This window comes from Catharus ustulatus, chromosome 9, assembly GCF_009819885.2.
Source record: "Catharus ustulatus isolate bCatUst1 chromosome 9, bCatUst1.pri.v2, whole genome shotgun sequence".
In the NCBI taxonomy this organism is placed as follows: Eukaryota; Metazoa; Chordata; class Aves; order Passeriformes; family Turdidae; genus Catharus; species Catharus ustulatus.
Genome location: NC_046229.1, coordinates 16,073,057 through 16,089,008, shown reverse-complemented (window position 1 = coordinate 16,089,008; position 15,952 = coordinate 16,073,057). Strand labels below are relative to the sequence as shown.

Below are 15,952 nucleotides of genomic sequence, written 5' to 3'. Positions count from 1 at the left end.
GTACTTTGCAATTACTAGGATGGCTCCCATTGTCTGGCAGCCTCCTAGGAGAAATAATCTCCAATTTTTGGAGTGAACAGAAATTCTGACAAGGCCTCCCATCAGTCATTTAGTATGGGAAGACTCCAGTCCTCTTGAAAACCTCCTCAGGATTGCCCATCCCACTCCATCAGCTGCAATGCAATACACATTTTGCACTGCAGCATCCTTTTCAGTGGCATTTCAGCTCAACAGAGATGTTAGACTGTTCTGCCTATTTAAGCAGAAAGGTTATCACCGCTCCTTCACACAATACTGCGTAGCTCAAAGGTGCTGTAAGAAGCCCCAGAAATATGCCAAAAAGGTTTGCGAAAATAAACAACGTCAATTTGCTTCTTTAAGTATCATCATGACAAATTTACCGGGAGGACGGAGAGATAAAATGCAGCACTTTAAATACCTAAACTAATCAATAGAGAGAGCCAAGCAGGCAATCCATTTTCTGAGAAGGGCAACCTTTTAAGGTTAATTCTTCATTCATATAAATACAATGCCAGGGTCATTATTTAACTTGAAGCAGCCCTTCATTAAACTATAATAATTGGGCTCAATTTAGCACTAAAATGAGCCACCCCGAGCAGCCGCCTTCCTGCAAGCGCGGGCCGAGCGCGGGAAGGCCGCGTGAGGGCCGAGCTGCGGCGCGGGCGGCGCGGCGGGGCCTGCCCGCTCCTCGGGCGCCATCTCGCGGCCGCTCGGGCACAGGCCGGGCCGGGCGGCACGGGCAGGGCAGGGCCGGGCTGCCCGCCCCTCCGCGCTTCGGCCCGCCCGCAGGAGACAGCGGTGAGCCGGAGCGGGCTGTCCCTGACGAGTCCCCGACCCCACAGCCCTCAGGAGACAGCGGTGAGCCGGAGCGGGCTGTCCCTGACGAGCCCCCGACCCCACAGCCCTCAGGAGACAGCGGTGAGCCGGAGCGGGCTGTCCCTGTCGAGCCTCGACCCCACACCTCCGTCCGCCAGCGCTCCGTAGAATTACACAATTATTAAGGTTGGAAAAGACGTCTAAGGTCATGGAGTCCAACCATTAGCCTAACACTGTCAGGTCCACCATTAAACTATGTCCCTAAGTGCCACACTTGCACATTTTTTTAACATTTCCAGGGATGGTGATTCTACCACTTCAGAGTCTCGCCAAGACTGAATTCAGCAGCTACTAGTTTATCTTTCCTCAGATCCAACTTAGCACACAACCTGATGAAAGACTAGGCTTTTTCATGAAAAAGTGAATGATTACCAGCCATGTCCCTGCGACTGTGCCACCGTCACGTCCTGGCGGGGGCCGGGGACAGCGAGCAGCCGGCACTCTTAGCACCCGGTGTCCGCAGCCGCCTCTCCCCGCAGGGTCCCGCTCAGCTCAGCACCGACACAGCTCCTGCTGCTGCTGCTGCTGCCCGGCCTGGCGCTGTGAGTCCCTGTTTGCAGAGGGGAGGCTGAGCAGGGAGCCCACATCCCGCTCAGACACCACCCTCCAGGGCTCCTGGCAGCACAGGATTTCAGTCATTTGTTGGCCAGATCATTGCATATATTAGTGCCAACAAAGAAATTTCCTGTCTGACCTCGGTGAAGCCACTTGATCTTGCTATGCCTCATTTTCCCCCTTTATAAACCAGAGCTAAATACTTCTTTTAAGTGTGTAATAGTACTGTAAAAATCCAGTGCTGTTTCCATTGTGCTCATCTCTGAATATCCCTCCTTTTGTAACACATTATCTAATTTCTGTCCCCTAATTAACTCAACTGCTACTCCACCACCCTTCAAATATTGCTTGGAGAAGGAAACAAAGCCTCTGTGACTAAACAAGTAAGATTTTCTCAGACCTTTCTCTCAAATATTGTTCGCTGTGATCTGACTGACACTGGGGATCACTGGTTTCATCACCATCTGCTGAGGTGCAGCACCCAAACAGACACAGATAAAACCATCCCCACAGTCCTGGGCAGACACTGCTCTGGCAGCCACTGGCCTGCCACACAGTCGGTGTCATGCACAGTCAACTTCACAAGAAGGAAAAGGATTAGCAGCACTTCTGGTCAAAGCAAAGGAGATAGCACGAGTTCAAAATGACTTTCCCGTGACCACACAGGAAATCTGCAGTGAGATGGAGGGTATGACCGGAGACTTGTGACCACGGCTCACGCTGGGCATGGCAAGGGGCCACCCCTTCAGCAGTGGTGGAAAGGCACACGCACATGCTTCTGAGATATGGATACAGAGTGAGCTTAATGCCTTTCCTTGGCATAACCCATCTGCAAAGTTGCTGCAAATGGCCTAAGAGGCGAATTAAAAGTGAACTCTCTCTCTCAGCACTTGCATTGGATTTCTTTGCTTTAGACTTAATTTCTCATAATCAGAGTATTACTTAAACCTAGTGAACTGAATTTTAAAAAGAAAATAAATTATTATGCCTATTAAAAAAACCCTAAAAAACAAACCAAACATGAAACAGGTCTTCTGCCTTTTGTTAGAGTCACCTGCAACACGCAGCCATGGGGGGTCTGTCCCCTGTATGTGCTGAGTGCTAGTGGCAGCCAGCAGCAGTTCCAGGCAGGAACTGATTTCACCTGTTTCCCAAAGGTAAGTCATGAACACAGATCTCTGCCTAAGACAACAGAGAAGTCAGGGCAAACTCAGGAGGCACACAACATCTCCAACAAGAAGGCCAAAGGCTGCAGCTCTAGAGGGGTGGGACCCTGCTGGGTTGGCAGGGTGGGGATTGATTGCTCAGAAGTGGGGGTAACGCAGCATGTTCCTGGTGAGCAACACAGATGTCACTGCCCTGGACACAAAGATTCTTCCACTCCCATAAAAATGGAAAAACTTATTTTGAAGAGCAGGGGGGAGGGGAGCAGAGAGATGTAGAAACAAATGGGTTCAAACAAAGTTTTATGAGGAGAGCTGGAGTGCACTCAGCCTGTAAAACAGCCCATGGTAGTGTCAGGCCACCACTGGGCAAAGGTACTTCATGATGGTGTATAATCAGGTTTTATGAGAGGGATACCACTGTCAACAGGTGATTGAATAGCTTTTTGCATGATGGACCTTGCCAGGGATCCGCAGGGGGAAGGACAGAGACAGCCATTTACCTTGACATGCTTCTTCCACACAAGCCAAACTAATTGCACACGTCAAAAGGAAAAGGCAATGCATGGCTTTCATCCGCTCCTGATAACGATCAGATAGGGCTCTTCCTGTCTTCTCCAGCAGCCCTTCCTCCAGCATAGCATGCAGAGGAGGAACAAAATACAGCTTTGAAGGTCAGGTAATGGCCTAATTAAAGCAGAATTCCAACTCCAACACTGTGGCCCTGCCCTTTTAAAGCACAGCACTGGGTCAGGCTGTCAGTTGAGGTTTAGTGCACTGGTGCTGTTAGCACACCCCTAGTAATATGCACTTTGTGTTAATGTGGGTCATTTGACAAAGAAGTTTCTAAATAATTGCAGCAAGTGCAAAATGACACGTGTTAATTTTAAAGCAGTTATTGCCCTGTGAAGGGTGCCTACTCCCAGCCCTGCTGGAGATGGGGAGAGCTCTCAGAAGCCATGAAAGCAGGTCTCCTCTTCAAAAACCAAAGCACAGAGTGGGTAGTCAGGGATGGGGAAGACGCTACAGAGGCCTTTGAAGCAGTAGTCAGGCAGAGGTTAAACCTGTTACTTGCCCAGAGTTCCAAAAAAGTATGCAGTGGTCCTGCAAGTACGGAAAGCCCTAGGACCACTGCTGTCTAAACCAGATGTGATGTTCTAGCACGCAGTTTGCCCAGGCATGTATTTATGGCCCACTGGTATTTCTTTGGAGTGTAGGGGGAGGTAATATTCCTTTTGACAGTGTTACTTCATGGTAACCACACAGGTGCTCTTGAGCTTGTTTTCAGTTAGACATAGGCCTGAATGTATAGTAAAAAGTGAAAAGGGTTTTTTTTCAATCCAATATCCTCACGCTTCATTTTGCATGACTAGTCCTTGCTAGAGCAGGGAAAGATGCTTGCTTTCTTTTTCAAAATGAAGTAAAATAACCTCTTTTTACCCTGTTAAATATTATTAGTTTGGTCATGAGGGTGTCGGTCTGGGAACAAAAGTGCACAAGTTCTGTATAATACGGTGCTTTCTGGGTCCTCCCAATTCCTTCCACCAGCTGCATACTCCACCACAAGGCTAGCTCAAGATGGGGCTCTGATACATCACATTCCCAACAGCTACAGCTGTCCAAAGGATCAGATCACCACCTCTGGTCTTTTTCTCCTTGTTTTTAAAAGTGGTTAATATAGCAGGCAAAGGAGGTAATTGTGACATTTCTCTAATCACACAAAACTTCAGAAGCAAGAATCAGACCTGGGGGGAGAAAAGCAGGAGCAATTGCTGCTCTGAATCCACTACGCTGCCAGCACAGACAGCTTTTCCTGTTCTTTTTTCAAATCAGCCAAAGAAGTTAGTTCCAACTTTCAAAATATAGTTGTATGTTTCTTTATTTCCCATTTCAGGGCCTAAGATTCATTCTGGAGTCCCAAATAACAAGATCTTGTTCCCTGATAGGGCCAGCAACAGCAAGTTTGAGGGATTCATAACTCATAAGCAGTGCTGCAAAATACAGCGCTCCCCTGACACCTACACCTGTTCTTTGACCCTTCATGGTGCCTGAAACGTGACAGGCAAGTACAAAAATTAAATTCCATATTAAGACATAAATTATTACTTTTCAATATTAAAATGCTAGAGGTTAGTACACATTAATTGGGAACATTAGTCATGCCAAAGTAGAAAGTTGTATGGGAAGAAATTAACGAAAAGACAGGAGCAGCCTGTGGGGGACTCAGGAGGTCTCAATTCCTGGCTCCACAATGTTCTGCCTAGCTGTAGGCAATTCACATATACCAACATCACTGCTATATTTGCAGACACCACACTCTTGTCTTAGGAGTGCAGTGAAAAGCCCAATCTTGCTGTTATCTCACCACAGATCAGTATCCAACCAGCTCAGCAAGCAGACCCACCACATCTAGACCTCGTTCCTCCAAACTGTCCCTGCTGCTATACCTGACAGCTGGCACCAGCGTTCTCACTGGCAGCAGAGAGGGGAATCCAGAGAGCCATTCCCTCCTGGGCACAGGGCAGCCCTGCCGAGGCTCCACCCGGCCGTGCTGAAGCTGGGCGAGGGCTGAGCAGCAGCAGCAGTCAGAGGATGCAGCTTCTCAAGGCAGCTAAGCCCCACCAGAATTCCAGTGCCTTACTTCTGACACAGGGTAACAGTACCAGATTTTCTAACCAAAACATTGTAAAGGGTAAGGGAACTTTATTCAATACTACCCAGTAATAAGCAGATATTTTGGCAGCCATATGGCAATGCCTCTGACCAACACAGGCTTCCACTCGATCTGCAGCACCACTGCATTGTGTGCCAATTAAAATATTTCTGTGCAGTAATAGTAACACAGCTCTTTATCTAATTGATCTACAAAGAACAAGCATCTATACTGCCCCAAAATAGGTAAAGAAAGTGCTTACCTGATGGAGGGACTTTTCTCTGCTGGAGAGATGATGATGACAACAGGTGCCCAGAGATAAGTGGATAGATGAGATGTGGCAGATGCAGCAATTCACCTCTGGCACCTGTGTTTGTCTACTTGCTTTGCATGTGCAGGGTGAAACATCTGTCTCTGATGAGTAACTGTGGGGGAGTTATTTAAACTTCTCAGTTATGCTCTGTGTCATCTAAAAGACTGGAAAATTATTATTCCTAAAACCTGACACCAATATCCCACAACCAGTCTTCCTCCTGCCTTTCAATGGACAAGTCTTCAGCCAGCAGTTTTTACCATCTCCTGGATATTCTTCACAGGAATTTGAGACATTAACAAATGCTAATAAATCTCATTATTTGATGCCTTTATTTAGAGTTTATGCATTAGCAAGTGAAGCCTAGAAACCAATCTGCAGGACCCTAAGAAACACTCCTAACCTGAAGGAACATTCAGAGAGTGGAATCCTATCAATTTTGAAGTGATGTGGGTAAGGATTTACACCAGCTTTGGGCAGACTGAAAATTTGGCTTTGTTTTTAATTTACATTGCGTTGTTTCTCAAATATCCTTTAAGATTCTGTTGATGGCCTGTTTTTTATGGTGGTAACATCACATGAAAACCAGGTATTTATTCCTTGCGGGTTCCCCCTGCCCCCATCTGATTTGGGAAGAACAGCAGTATGGGGTTTTTTGATTTATATGGAAAGAGGAAACCACCCTGGGCAAAAAAGTCTACAGTCAGCAGAAGCAGCACTTTGTCTTCAAAGACTTAGACACAAGGCTCCCAAATGATTAATGTTTCTAACTCACATTTTTCTTGCAGATGTGATTACAAAAGAGAATACGAAGAGGAAATGATTTTTTAAAAATTGTTAGAAATCTATATATCTATTTTCATAACAAGGCATGAAACAACAGAAACCAATTTTCCAGGTGGTTTTAAAAGAATAAAGTCAACAATTACAAACTCAGATGCCAAAGTGTTGCAATGTTAATGCCTCATCATAAAACTAGATATTCTGCTTTCCTAGAAAGTTACAATACTTGCTCAACCTGAAAAAAAAACATCATGAACAATTTATTACGTAACTACAAATTAACATACATAGCTAAAGTCAGGCTCCAAACTTGAAAATTGATAAATACTGTCAAATGGCACAACATTTAGTTTGCATTGCTCTTCTCTATGGAGTATCACAGACTTCAAGAAATTTTAGAACATCCAGTATGGCTGTGGCACCCAGGTCCCCATCTCCTAGTCTTCTGCAGTACCTTTGGAACTAGGTAGGAAGACTTCCAATCTTCAATTATTATTTGAATTTGGATAAACAAAATGCATTTGGCATGGGAGAGAGTCTATTATAGATTTTAAACACGTCTTTTTCATGCATATGATACAGGACAAGAAAGAGTTTGAATTACCACAAACAAGCCAGACATGAAATGATGAAATTAATTTGAACAACCGTCTGTGAACATCTATGATAAACTATGATGACATCAGGTTTCTCCCTCCTCTCTGTCACAAGGTACACAATTGCCTTGGAAAACACTGTTGTCAAAGGAGCAACAGGCTTTAACATCAGGATCTTTCATTGCAGAAAGCTCTTCTAAACTTGTTTTCTAGGTACTTGAACTGAGTACAGCCCCAACTGTACTCAGATGCTGAAAGACACAAAGAAGCTGGGTTTTGAAAGCATATTCAGATCTGCCTGTGCCTCTGACTACTTACAATATTTTCAACCTTGTCTTCAAAAGCTGCCTTTGGCCTTGTAATTCACTTTTAATTTTTCTCAGACATTCCTGGTTGGGTGAATTGGGGAGGAGGGAGCATAGAACCAAAGACAGACATGAGCTTACTGCAAAGCTTTGCTCAATAAACCTGTTGACTGCAGCCTGATTCTCATCTTGTCAGGCACTTTTCCTGCACAAAGTTTAAAAAAAAAGAAAAAATATCCCCCCAAATGAAATAGCCTCACCAGATATATGGGGTAAATGTGTGCAAACTGTCAGCAGCACACACGAGCTAATGCAGCACTACACACCAGTGCTGCCCCCACACACAGGACAGGGACCTCCACCGCCACCAGGCTCTCAAAGGTGACCCTGAATAAACACCAAGTTTGATAAACTCCATACTGGAGTGTGATCTCATGCCCCACAACAATACCCACAAGATAAGACTTGCCCTTTTGAAAGCATGTGAAGGAACAAAAACTAGCACACTATCTCATAGAGCCAGCTGAGAAAAGGGAGAAACTGAACACACTCATACATATTTTTCCACACACTTGGGGGATAAAAAAATAAAGGGACACTGACAAAGAATGTTTGCTGGTGTGGGGAGGGCATTGACATGTTCCTGCTTTGCTCTCCTTTAAGGGGAAAACTCCCCGTTTGTCTAATGAGAAAAACCCTCAAAAACCTTGTTTTGTGGAAAACAGCATTTTTGCTCCACATAATCTGAATATTATTAAGTTGCTTTCTCCCAGACTCTGTGGATTTGACATCTATCATGCAATTATTATTTTATCTTCAAGAAGCAAAGACCTCAAATGCAGAGCACACGAGCCTCCCAGTCAATGTAATTTGCTTTTCCAGATCTGTAGCTTAGCTGTAAGCAGTACTGGAGCATAGAGCGGGAAGTAGGTATTTGGTCTGTGTTATAAATAGGAGACATTTCATTTGGTAGTGTACAGGCCTTGCTTATAATAGCAGCAGCCTCGATGGCTGCAGTTTTGAGTTCATTAATTCAGTCAGGAGAAGGCACTGAAGATCCAAAGCAGATAATTAGGCCAGAGATAGCCATCATAGTTGTTAATTTAAGCAATTACTGCAATATATAGTGGTTATATTTCTGCCTGTACTCTCCTCTGTTCCTTACAGACTGTCTTCACAGATATAAATACACCCTTCCTTCCACATCGACTGCTTTGCACGTTTGCCCGTATTTACACCCATTGTTACACACTGCTGCGAGGCAGTCTTGACAAAGCCAGCCTGTAAGTGCACACGTCTCTAGCTTTCCTTCTCCTCTTGCCAATTCTCCAAGTCATACAACATTTTTTAAGTTATTAAACTCTAAATAAAGGAGATTAAGGATTCCAAATTCTATTCTGTGCTAAAAACAGCAATCAATAATTGTCAAGACTATAATAGTGCCTTTAGGCCCTCTAGGCCATTATTCTCTTCACTAGCTTTTCTCTTTTTTTGGTAAAGAGACAGTTTATAATATTTTCCAGTAACTGCTGCATCAAACTCAGAGTTCTGGTAGGGTTAGAGCATTCAAATTATCATACCAAATTAGGAATGTTTCTCTTTCAAAACAGAACAAGGTTTTTTCATTATTAATATTGAAACTATATTTGAAATAACACATGCATGTATACAGCACAGTAGTGAATCATTTCTTAAACCATCACTGGAATGCAATATCTGTACACTTGAACTATAATCACAATTCCTATGAATCACCATTTTAACCTATTTTGTTCTCAGATTTAATTTTTTTTCAATAGGAAGATTATTCTTTGTGCAATTATTCTGACAGTCATATTTATTACAAAAGGTTAATGTCTGTGTGTAGCAAATGTGAGAATGGACTCAGGATCAGCCTTGTAAGCGTGCAGAAAATGGGCAGAGAATGTTTATCACAGTATTTTCCATTTTTATGAGGATGCAGTTGGTTATTATGACAAGGTGAAAGGTCTCAAAGCCTTCATTTTTAGGCCACAGGTGTTCTTTGTAGAGGCTTTTTTAATAAAGAGTATTATTAGTCCTTTAAATTAGCTCTTATTGAAAGTTACCACATCTGCGTTATGTGGTAATGAAGCTGGGGGAGGAGGTCATAGCAGGGGACTTGTGCTTGAAGAAAACATCTGGGTATTGCTTTGACATTCACTAGCAACTTCTTTTATTTTATTAAAAAGTAAGGAAATTATACTGAAATCAATTTCAAGATGCAAACAATAAATAAAATGAAAATACAGGATCTGAAGAAAAAAAATTGGTTGGAACAAAAACCACCTTTTCTTTCTCTTGGTCCCCTCCCATGAATTCCAACTGCTGAGATTAATTACATGGGCAAATGGCAGCATCGGTTAAAAAATGGTTCAACCAATATCTACCACATACACTACAGTCATTAATTTCAGAGGAGGAGTTACTGTCATTTTAAATAAAGCTTTTTATTGTATTGCAACTTTTTTTGGCAGTCATTCTATTTACTACATCATTTCAGAGACAGGTAGAGTGACCTTAGGAAGTCCTCTATATAGGCATTTTTTTCCTCCACTTCCCCCAGATGATAAAAGCAGAGACTTTGTTTCCTGAGCACAATTGCACCTATCACTTCCATTCACAGGAGCATGGAAAAGTCTATTTTCAACAAAAAGGGGATTTAAAAGCCATCAAAATCCTCAAGTTGAAGTTGCTGAGTAATTGCATGATGGCTCTTAATCATCAAGGTTGATAATTACATATTTAGGAACTGCTGCATTAAGAAACTTGGCAGGGTCAGGTGATGTTCAGCTCCATAGCACACACAGCCAGGGATGTTTACAGGGCAGTGGTTATAATATGCCTCAAAATCCTAAACAGTAGCATACCAATGCTTACTGTATTTCCTCATTCTAAGTCTTTGCTTACAAGTGCAAATGACATCTCTAGTCTAGTTCTTACACCACTCTCAGCACTGCAGTAGTAACTGAGGGTGTTCCTGCACCACAGCATTGGTTGGTCATTTGTTTCCTCAGGCAGGGAAGCACAAAGGTATCAATCCACTGTTTTAATGCCAGTTTTCTGTTCTTACAAATCTTGGTTTTAATATTAAGAACTTTTCATTGACACCTTCAGCACAGTGTATATATCCCCTGCAAACTTAAAACATATTTGGTCACAAAGCCCCCGCAAGTTCTAAGTGCCTCTAAATATATTTGGTTATAGCTGTATGAAATTATTACAGACAAGCTACACTCCAGCTTGTCTATCCCCTCCAAAATCACAATAGCTGCCAACAAAGTTCACAGTACTGTATAACAACATGCTCTAGAAAAAAAAAGCATTCCATGTGAATGTGACATGCAAATATTAAGACAGGACACCAGACTTATTTTCTTTCCCCTTCCCAATGGGTGTTTTATTTTATAGCATTTGCATTAGGTAATCAACTGAAACACTTAAACAACAGAAAGCTGGCAACACAGTGAGGAAAAATGGAGATAATTTCTCAAACAGCTGTGACAAAATTGTTTCAAGTTGGAATAGTATTGCACAAATGAATCAATTTACGGAGGGCGAGAGGGAGCAAGCATCTTCAACATGGATTGTGAGGAAAAAAGGCACTATTTAGCTGTGTGTGGGTTTAAAAAGAAAAAGGTCATGAAGCACAATCCATGTTTTTCAAAATTACATTCAGTACTGCTTTAGAAATGCTCACAAACCTGTCTCTTTTGCAGAAGCTACAGAAAGCTGCTGATGTAAGTATCAGACAGAACAAGTGTACCAACATTTATAATTTGCTCCAGAGAAGTCTCAGAAAGAGAGGCTCTTTCTATAAATACTGCTGCAAAGGTTACACAGTTGCATAGGCTTACAGTAAAGGAAGCATCCATCCAACTAAGCAGCCTTAAACTTCAAGTTTGATCTCTAGTAGTCATAAAATATGCTCTAATTTTGAAGAGCTAGATTGGCAGTGAACTCGAATCAGGCTTTTCCACTGACTGCTTTAGCAGTTCAGACAGTATCATCCACACACCTTTTTGTCACACACAACTCTAAGTATACACATACACATTAAGCCAGGTAAGCTTAATGGAATATTTTAACAGAAATGTGAAAGCAAATAACTGAATTTTTCCCAATATAAGATAGAATTATTCTGAGATCATCAATAAGCAGAAGTTTATTCCTTTAATGTAAAAATAGCTAGGTATCTTCAGAAAAAGTAAATACACAGAAAAGGCATTTCAAATGAACAGGATGGGCTGGTTCTCCATCTCCTACATTGTATAGCTATAAATTTTAATGTGTGTTTGAAAATGAAGCCATGATCAGCATACCAATAAAAGAGAGACTGCTAGAAAATCCACCCCAGAACAAGCAGGAATGTGCACAGAGGACATTCTGCACCCTAGCCGTGGGTCTGCTTATAGATGCACTAAAAAAATAAAAGTGAAATTCTTGTTTTGTGGCCGCAGAATTATAAAGGGAGGAGCAAAAACCACTGCTGCTCTCCTGCCAGCACAGCTCAGAGTATCACAAGTGCCCTGGGCATGCTCTGGGTACAGTTGTGTATTCACCCACCCAGCAGGATCTCACACCTTGTGCTGACATCAAGAATTTCAACAGGGCTACAGTTTTGCAAAAAATCTGGGCATACTTTTGTACAGAAAGTACAGAACAGTATAACAAAACCTAGTCTCAACTATATGTAGGTATATGAGCATTTCAGCACCTTTCAAATGAACTTAGCCCTGCAAAAAGCCAATCTCACTCCTCTACAGAGTACAGTGACTTCAGTTAAAATATCTGTGTTCAGGAGGCTGCATAGTAGTTTACTGATCATACAACCTGCAAAACCAAAAATTTACATATTGCTGCTTTCCTCTATGAGTCATTAAGGGAAAATAAATGAAATAAATCATATATATATATCATAAAGTATTTTTAGTGGCAACAATTCGGATTATTTCTGTTTCCAAACTGAAGACAAATAGAACAGATTAATAAAAATCTGTGAAGCTCATTTTCCTAAACTGTCTTTTAGGAAATCCAAGTTAATAGTTCTATATTCTAAGTTCACAGTTGACATTAATGGATGCACTAGATATAAAAGTAGGCAGTCTTGGTTCCTTCTGTGCTCTACAGATGATCACATTTTCTGAGTACATCTGGAATGAGTACCGCTCCAATTGTTGCTAGCATTTCTAAAAAATATTCCTAAAATTCTTTTTTGTCTCAACCTTGACAGTTCACAGCAAAGAACAGGAAGTGATATCTGATTCAATAAAATGTGTTACCTTACATGAACTATGAAAAATATATTGCTCTTTTAAAAGTAAAAAAAATTGCATTGTTCTATTTGCTTTGTTATTGGAGACTTGTAATTAAGAAATTCTAAATCCTGGAAGGAAAAAAAAAGAAACATAACTTTCAGAACTGCTTAAAGAATAGAAAAAGTTTCTGTAGATCCTACTGAAATCAGTAGAAGCTTTGTCTATTGTTTTCTTGTCAACAGAGAAGCATTTGTCTACATACCTATTTCATAACTTAGACGAATATTTTGCATTTTCACTTAGCAAGCTCTTCAGCTCTCTTAGAGGTGCTCTGCTGAAAATTCTGAAGGAGATTGAAGAAGGTAAATTAATCTGAATTATTCTGAAGGAGAACAACATAGTAAAAAAAATCTAACAAAACTATCACTGAATGGAAATCTTTCCTGGGATTATAAGTATTTATTTTACTTCTTTAAAAAAGTGTCTTCTTTTCAGTAAAAACTTTTAGATCTCCATTAACTACTTTTTGTGTATGACTCCTCAGTTCCTTTCATTAGCTAGGAAACATGTCTTCATGTGTGACCCAACACATCCTACATCCAAACATGTTGGCATAATTATTGATGTCAACAGACAAGAACTAGAACAGGAAGTCTTACGCATGGTTCATGCTATATAAATGGTAACTTATGAGAAGGAACTTCCCTGATTATTTGGGAAGAACAAAGAGAGATCTATTTTTAAAATCAGAAGGGAAAAATCTAAGAAAACAAAGAAACTGCAAGATGTACTTGATAGTCTCTCGTTATCCTCTCTGTAATTGGGTTGTTGCTTTTGGCTGCAGACACTCAGTTCACAGACCATTTTCCATTTCCTTTGTTTTCATTACAAGAACAAGTTGGTTAAAAAAACTCCACTCGGTAATTTTAAACTAAACCTTCAGCATCGTACCTTAAGGATTTAAACCTTTCTCACAATTTTTTTTCTTTCTCTCCTCGGTGCCTTCCCAATCCAATCCTGTGAAAAACACTTTTAAGCAAAGGTAGGTGGAAGTTGTGTAAATATTCGTATCTTTAAGAAAATTCAATAGGAAAAATTCTTGCAGTGCTCCACAGCCATTTGCTATAATGCAGTGGCCCCAAACATCTGTTCTCAAATTTCAATTTACTTCATCTGCCAGGTGTTTCACATTGTTAATAATGGCAAGTCACAAATTTACAACAGTCACGTAAGGCAGTTACATAAATACAATTATGTCAGTGAAGTTCACTGCATCTTTCCCAACCAGACTGCAAATGACATTTTTTTCTTGTTCTCTTACCCTAATAAAAGAGGATGAAGACTACATTTCTGTAAGCAGAATCCCTGGAAAACATTCTGGTATTGAAGTGAGAGAGGTCACTGAAGTGCGTTTCAGCAATGTCCAACAGTTAACTCAACCAGGAAGTAGATGTGATGTTTTCACTTCACATGTAACAGAACCGGTGCAAAAAACCCCACTTTAAACTAGTTACTTTAAACCTTTTGGTCCAAATACATAAAATAAGCAGTATTTACAGCATTTTACTTCTTTTGTAAATGCAATGCTTTAAAACACTTTATAAAGCACCTCAGTAAAAATATTCTACAGATAAAAGTATTGAAGTAGTAGGAAAACCCTAGCCATACCACAGCTCACTAGTCGAGTCATAATATGGATTCACCAATACCTCAGTTTACAATTATTACAAAGAATCCATGGAGAAACTTATTTAAGAATTTACAATTTTTATACCACTGTGTAAGGATCAACTAAAACTGCAGACAATACCAAACTTCTTCATAGTTTTCCCAACCTCAGTCAGTGGTGGTGGTGGTGAATAAAAAAAAATTAAAATAAAAACCCCACTGCTCTGTTCCTTTAACTTTTTACAATATTAATGTGAAAATGACATTTTAACACTAATGAGTAGTTGTAATTTTTTAATAAAACCACATATATAAATATGGGCAATTCCAGCAGCAGCAGCATTTCTCAGCAGAACATGATTAACCATCCCAATTAATATCATGTGACATGATTCACAAAAACAAAGCACAGATGTCAACCAGTTATTAGGACTACTCATACTGTATATAACCAAAATTTCCATGTTGAAAGCTGGGGGAAATGATTTCCTCTTCACAGAAGTATAAATGAAAATAAATTGCTCTGAAAATTAAAAAGAGCATCAACAGAAGTGGTGGATTTTTTTGATTGTTTACATTTTCAAATAGAACTGCTGTGGATTAATTGCTCTGAATTACAGTGTAGATTTCTTCACGTTAAGAATATTGACTCCCACTGAAAGTATTAGATAAAAGAAATGAAGCCTTTGCTTCTGGATTACCAACACAGCTATATCCAAAGCCCTGGAGGTGATCCACAACCCACTTTCCTCACATAAAGAAATGTCTTGGAGGTCTACAAGCAATCTAGTTTCCATGGCTGAGGACTAAGATGATGATGCGACCAAAGATTTAGGTCCATAAATCTAACAGTATAGCATTCTTAGTTTGATTTAGGATAAATCTTTTCATAGAAAAAGTTTTGAGCCAGAATATACAATTCTCCATCTTTTTCCCGAACTGCATGTGCTCTGACAAACTGAAATTGCTCCAGTGCAAATTCATAGAACTCATTCTCCATTTTCCAGATTTCAGACTGCTGTAGCTTGGCAATAGTTTCTTTTGTGGGAAGTTTTTTCTCAGTTGTTTTCCTAAGATGCGACTTCTTTCCTAAATGCAAAATGAAAGCAATAACTTCACTTCCAAGTTCACGTGCTCAAAAAATGTTTACAGTCCTTTGTTATTTACAGAATTTTTATATTCTCAGTGTGTTGATAAACTGCATTAGAAGGAGCAGGCTTTAATCCAAAATTTATTAACACAACACGCAGAGTTGGAAAACTGCAGCCTCTCTAAATGTTTATGAATTTTGCATCCACTCTTTCAATTCTTCCTGCTTGCTCTAATAAACCCAGGGAATGAACATTCATTTAAGAAATAAGATTACTCCATATAATCTCCCTGGAGCAAAACTGGTCTTTCAAAATTAATTATTTAGATGTTAATCTGGTATCAAATGTTAAGAATTTTAGAAACTGCAGAGAGATTTCTTTCATGGAATCATAGAAACATGTAGGTTGGAAAAGACATTTAAGGTCATCGAGTCCAACCACAAAACTAACCCTGCCAAGTCCCAGTCAGTCATGTCCCCAAGTGCCACACCTACACATCTTTCAAATACCTCCACCACTTCTACACATCTTTTAAATACCTCCAGGGAGGGTTATGTTCAACTCAGACTACCAAACCCCCCCGCTGTTCTGGTGTAGCTCTCTGTAGCTCTCCATAAAGGAGAAAAAAAATATCTTGTTTTCGCATTATTTC

The 15,952-nt window shown here is 40.6% G+C and overlaps 1 protein-coding gene and 1 long non-coding RNA gene across 3 annotated transcripts in view; both read right to left on the bottom strand.

Moving 5' to 3' along the window:
* The window catches only part of LOC117000445, an 86,364-nt gene extending 84,920 nt beyond the window's left edge, over positions 1-1,444 (bottom strand). For both annotated transcript variants that reach the window (XR_004418765.1, XR_004418764.1), the window contains exon 1: positions 1,270-1,444. This is a non-coding gene — a long non-coding RNA (uncharacterized LOC117000445). The remainder of the gene's footprint in view (positions 1-1,269) is intronic.
* Positions 1,445-10,653: 9,209 nt separating this feature from the next.
* The window catches only part of HS2ST1 (heparan sulfate 2-O-sulfotransferase 1), an 80,634-nt gene continuing 75,335 nt past the window's right edge, over positions 10,654-15,952 (bottom strand). Inside the window, exon 7 of the mRNA XM_033067453.1 lies at positions 10,654-15,298. Coding sequence (XP_032923344.1) covers positions 15,072-15,298 — 227 coding nt within the window. The 3' untranslated portion in view covers positions 10,654-15,071. The remainder of the gene's footprint in view (positions 15,299-15,952) is intronic.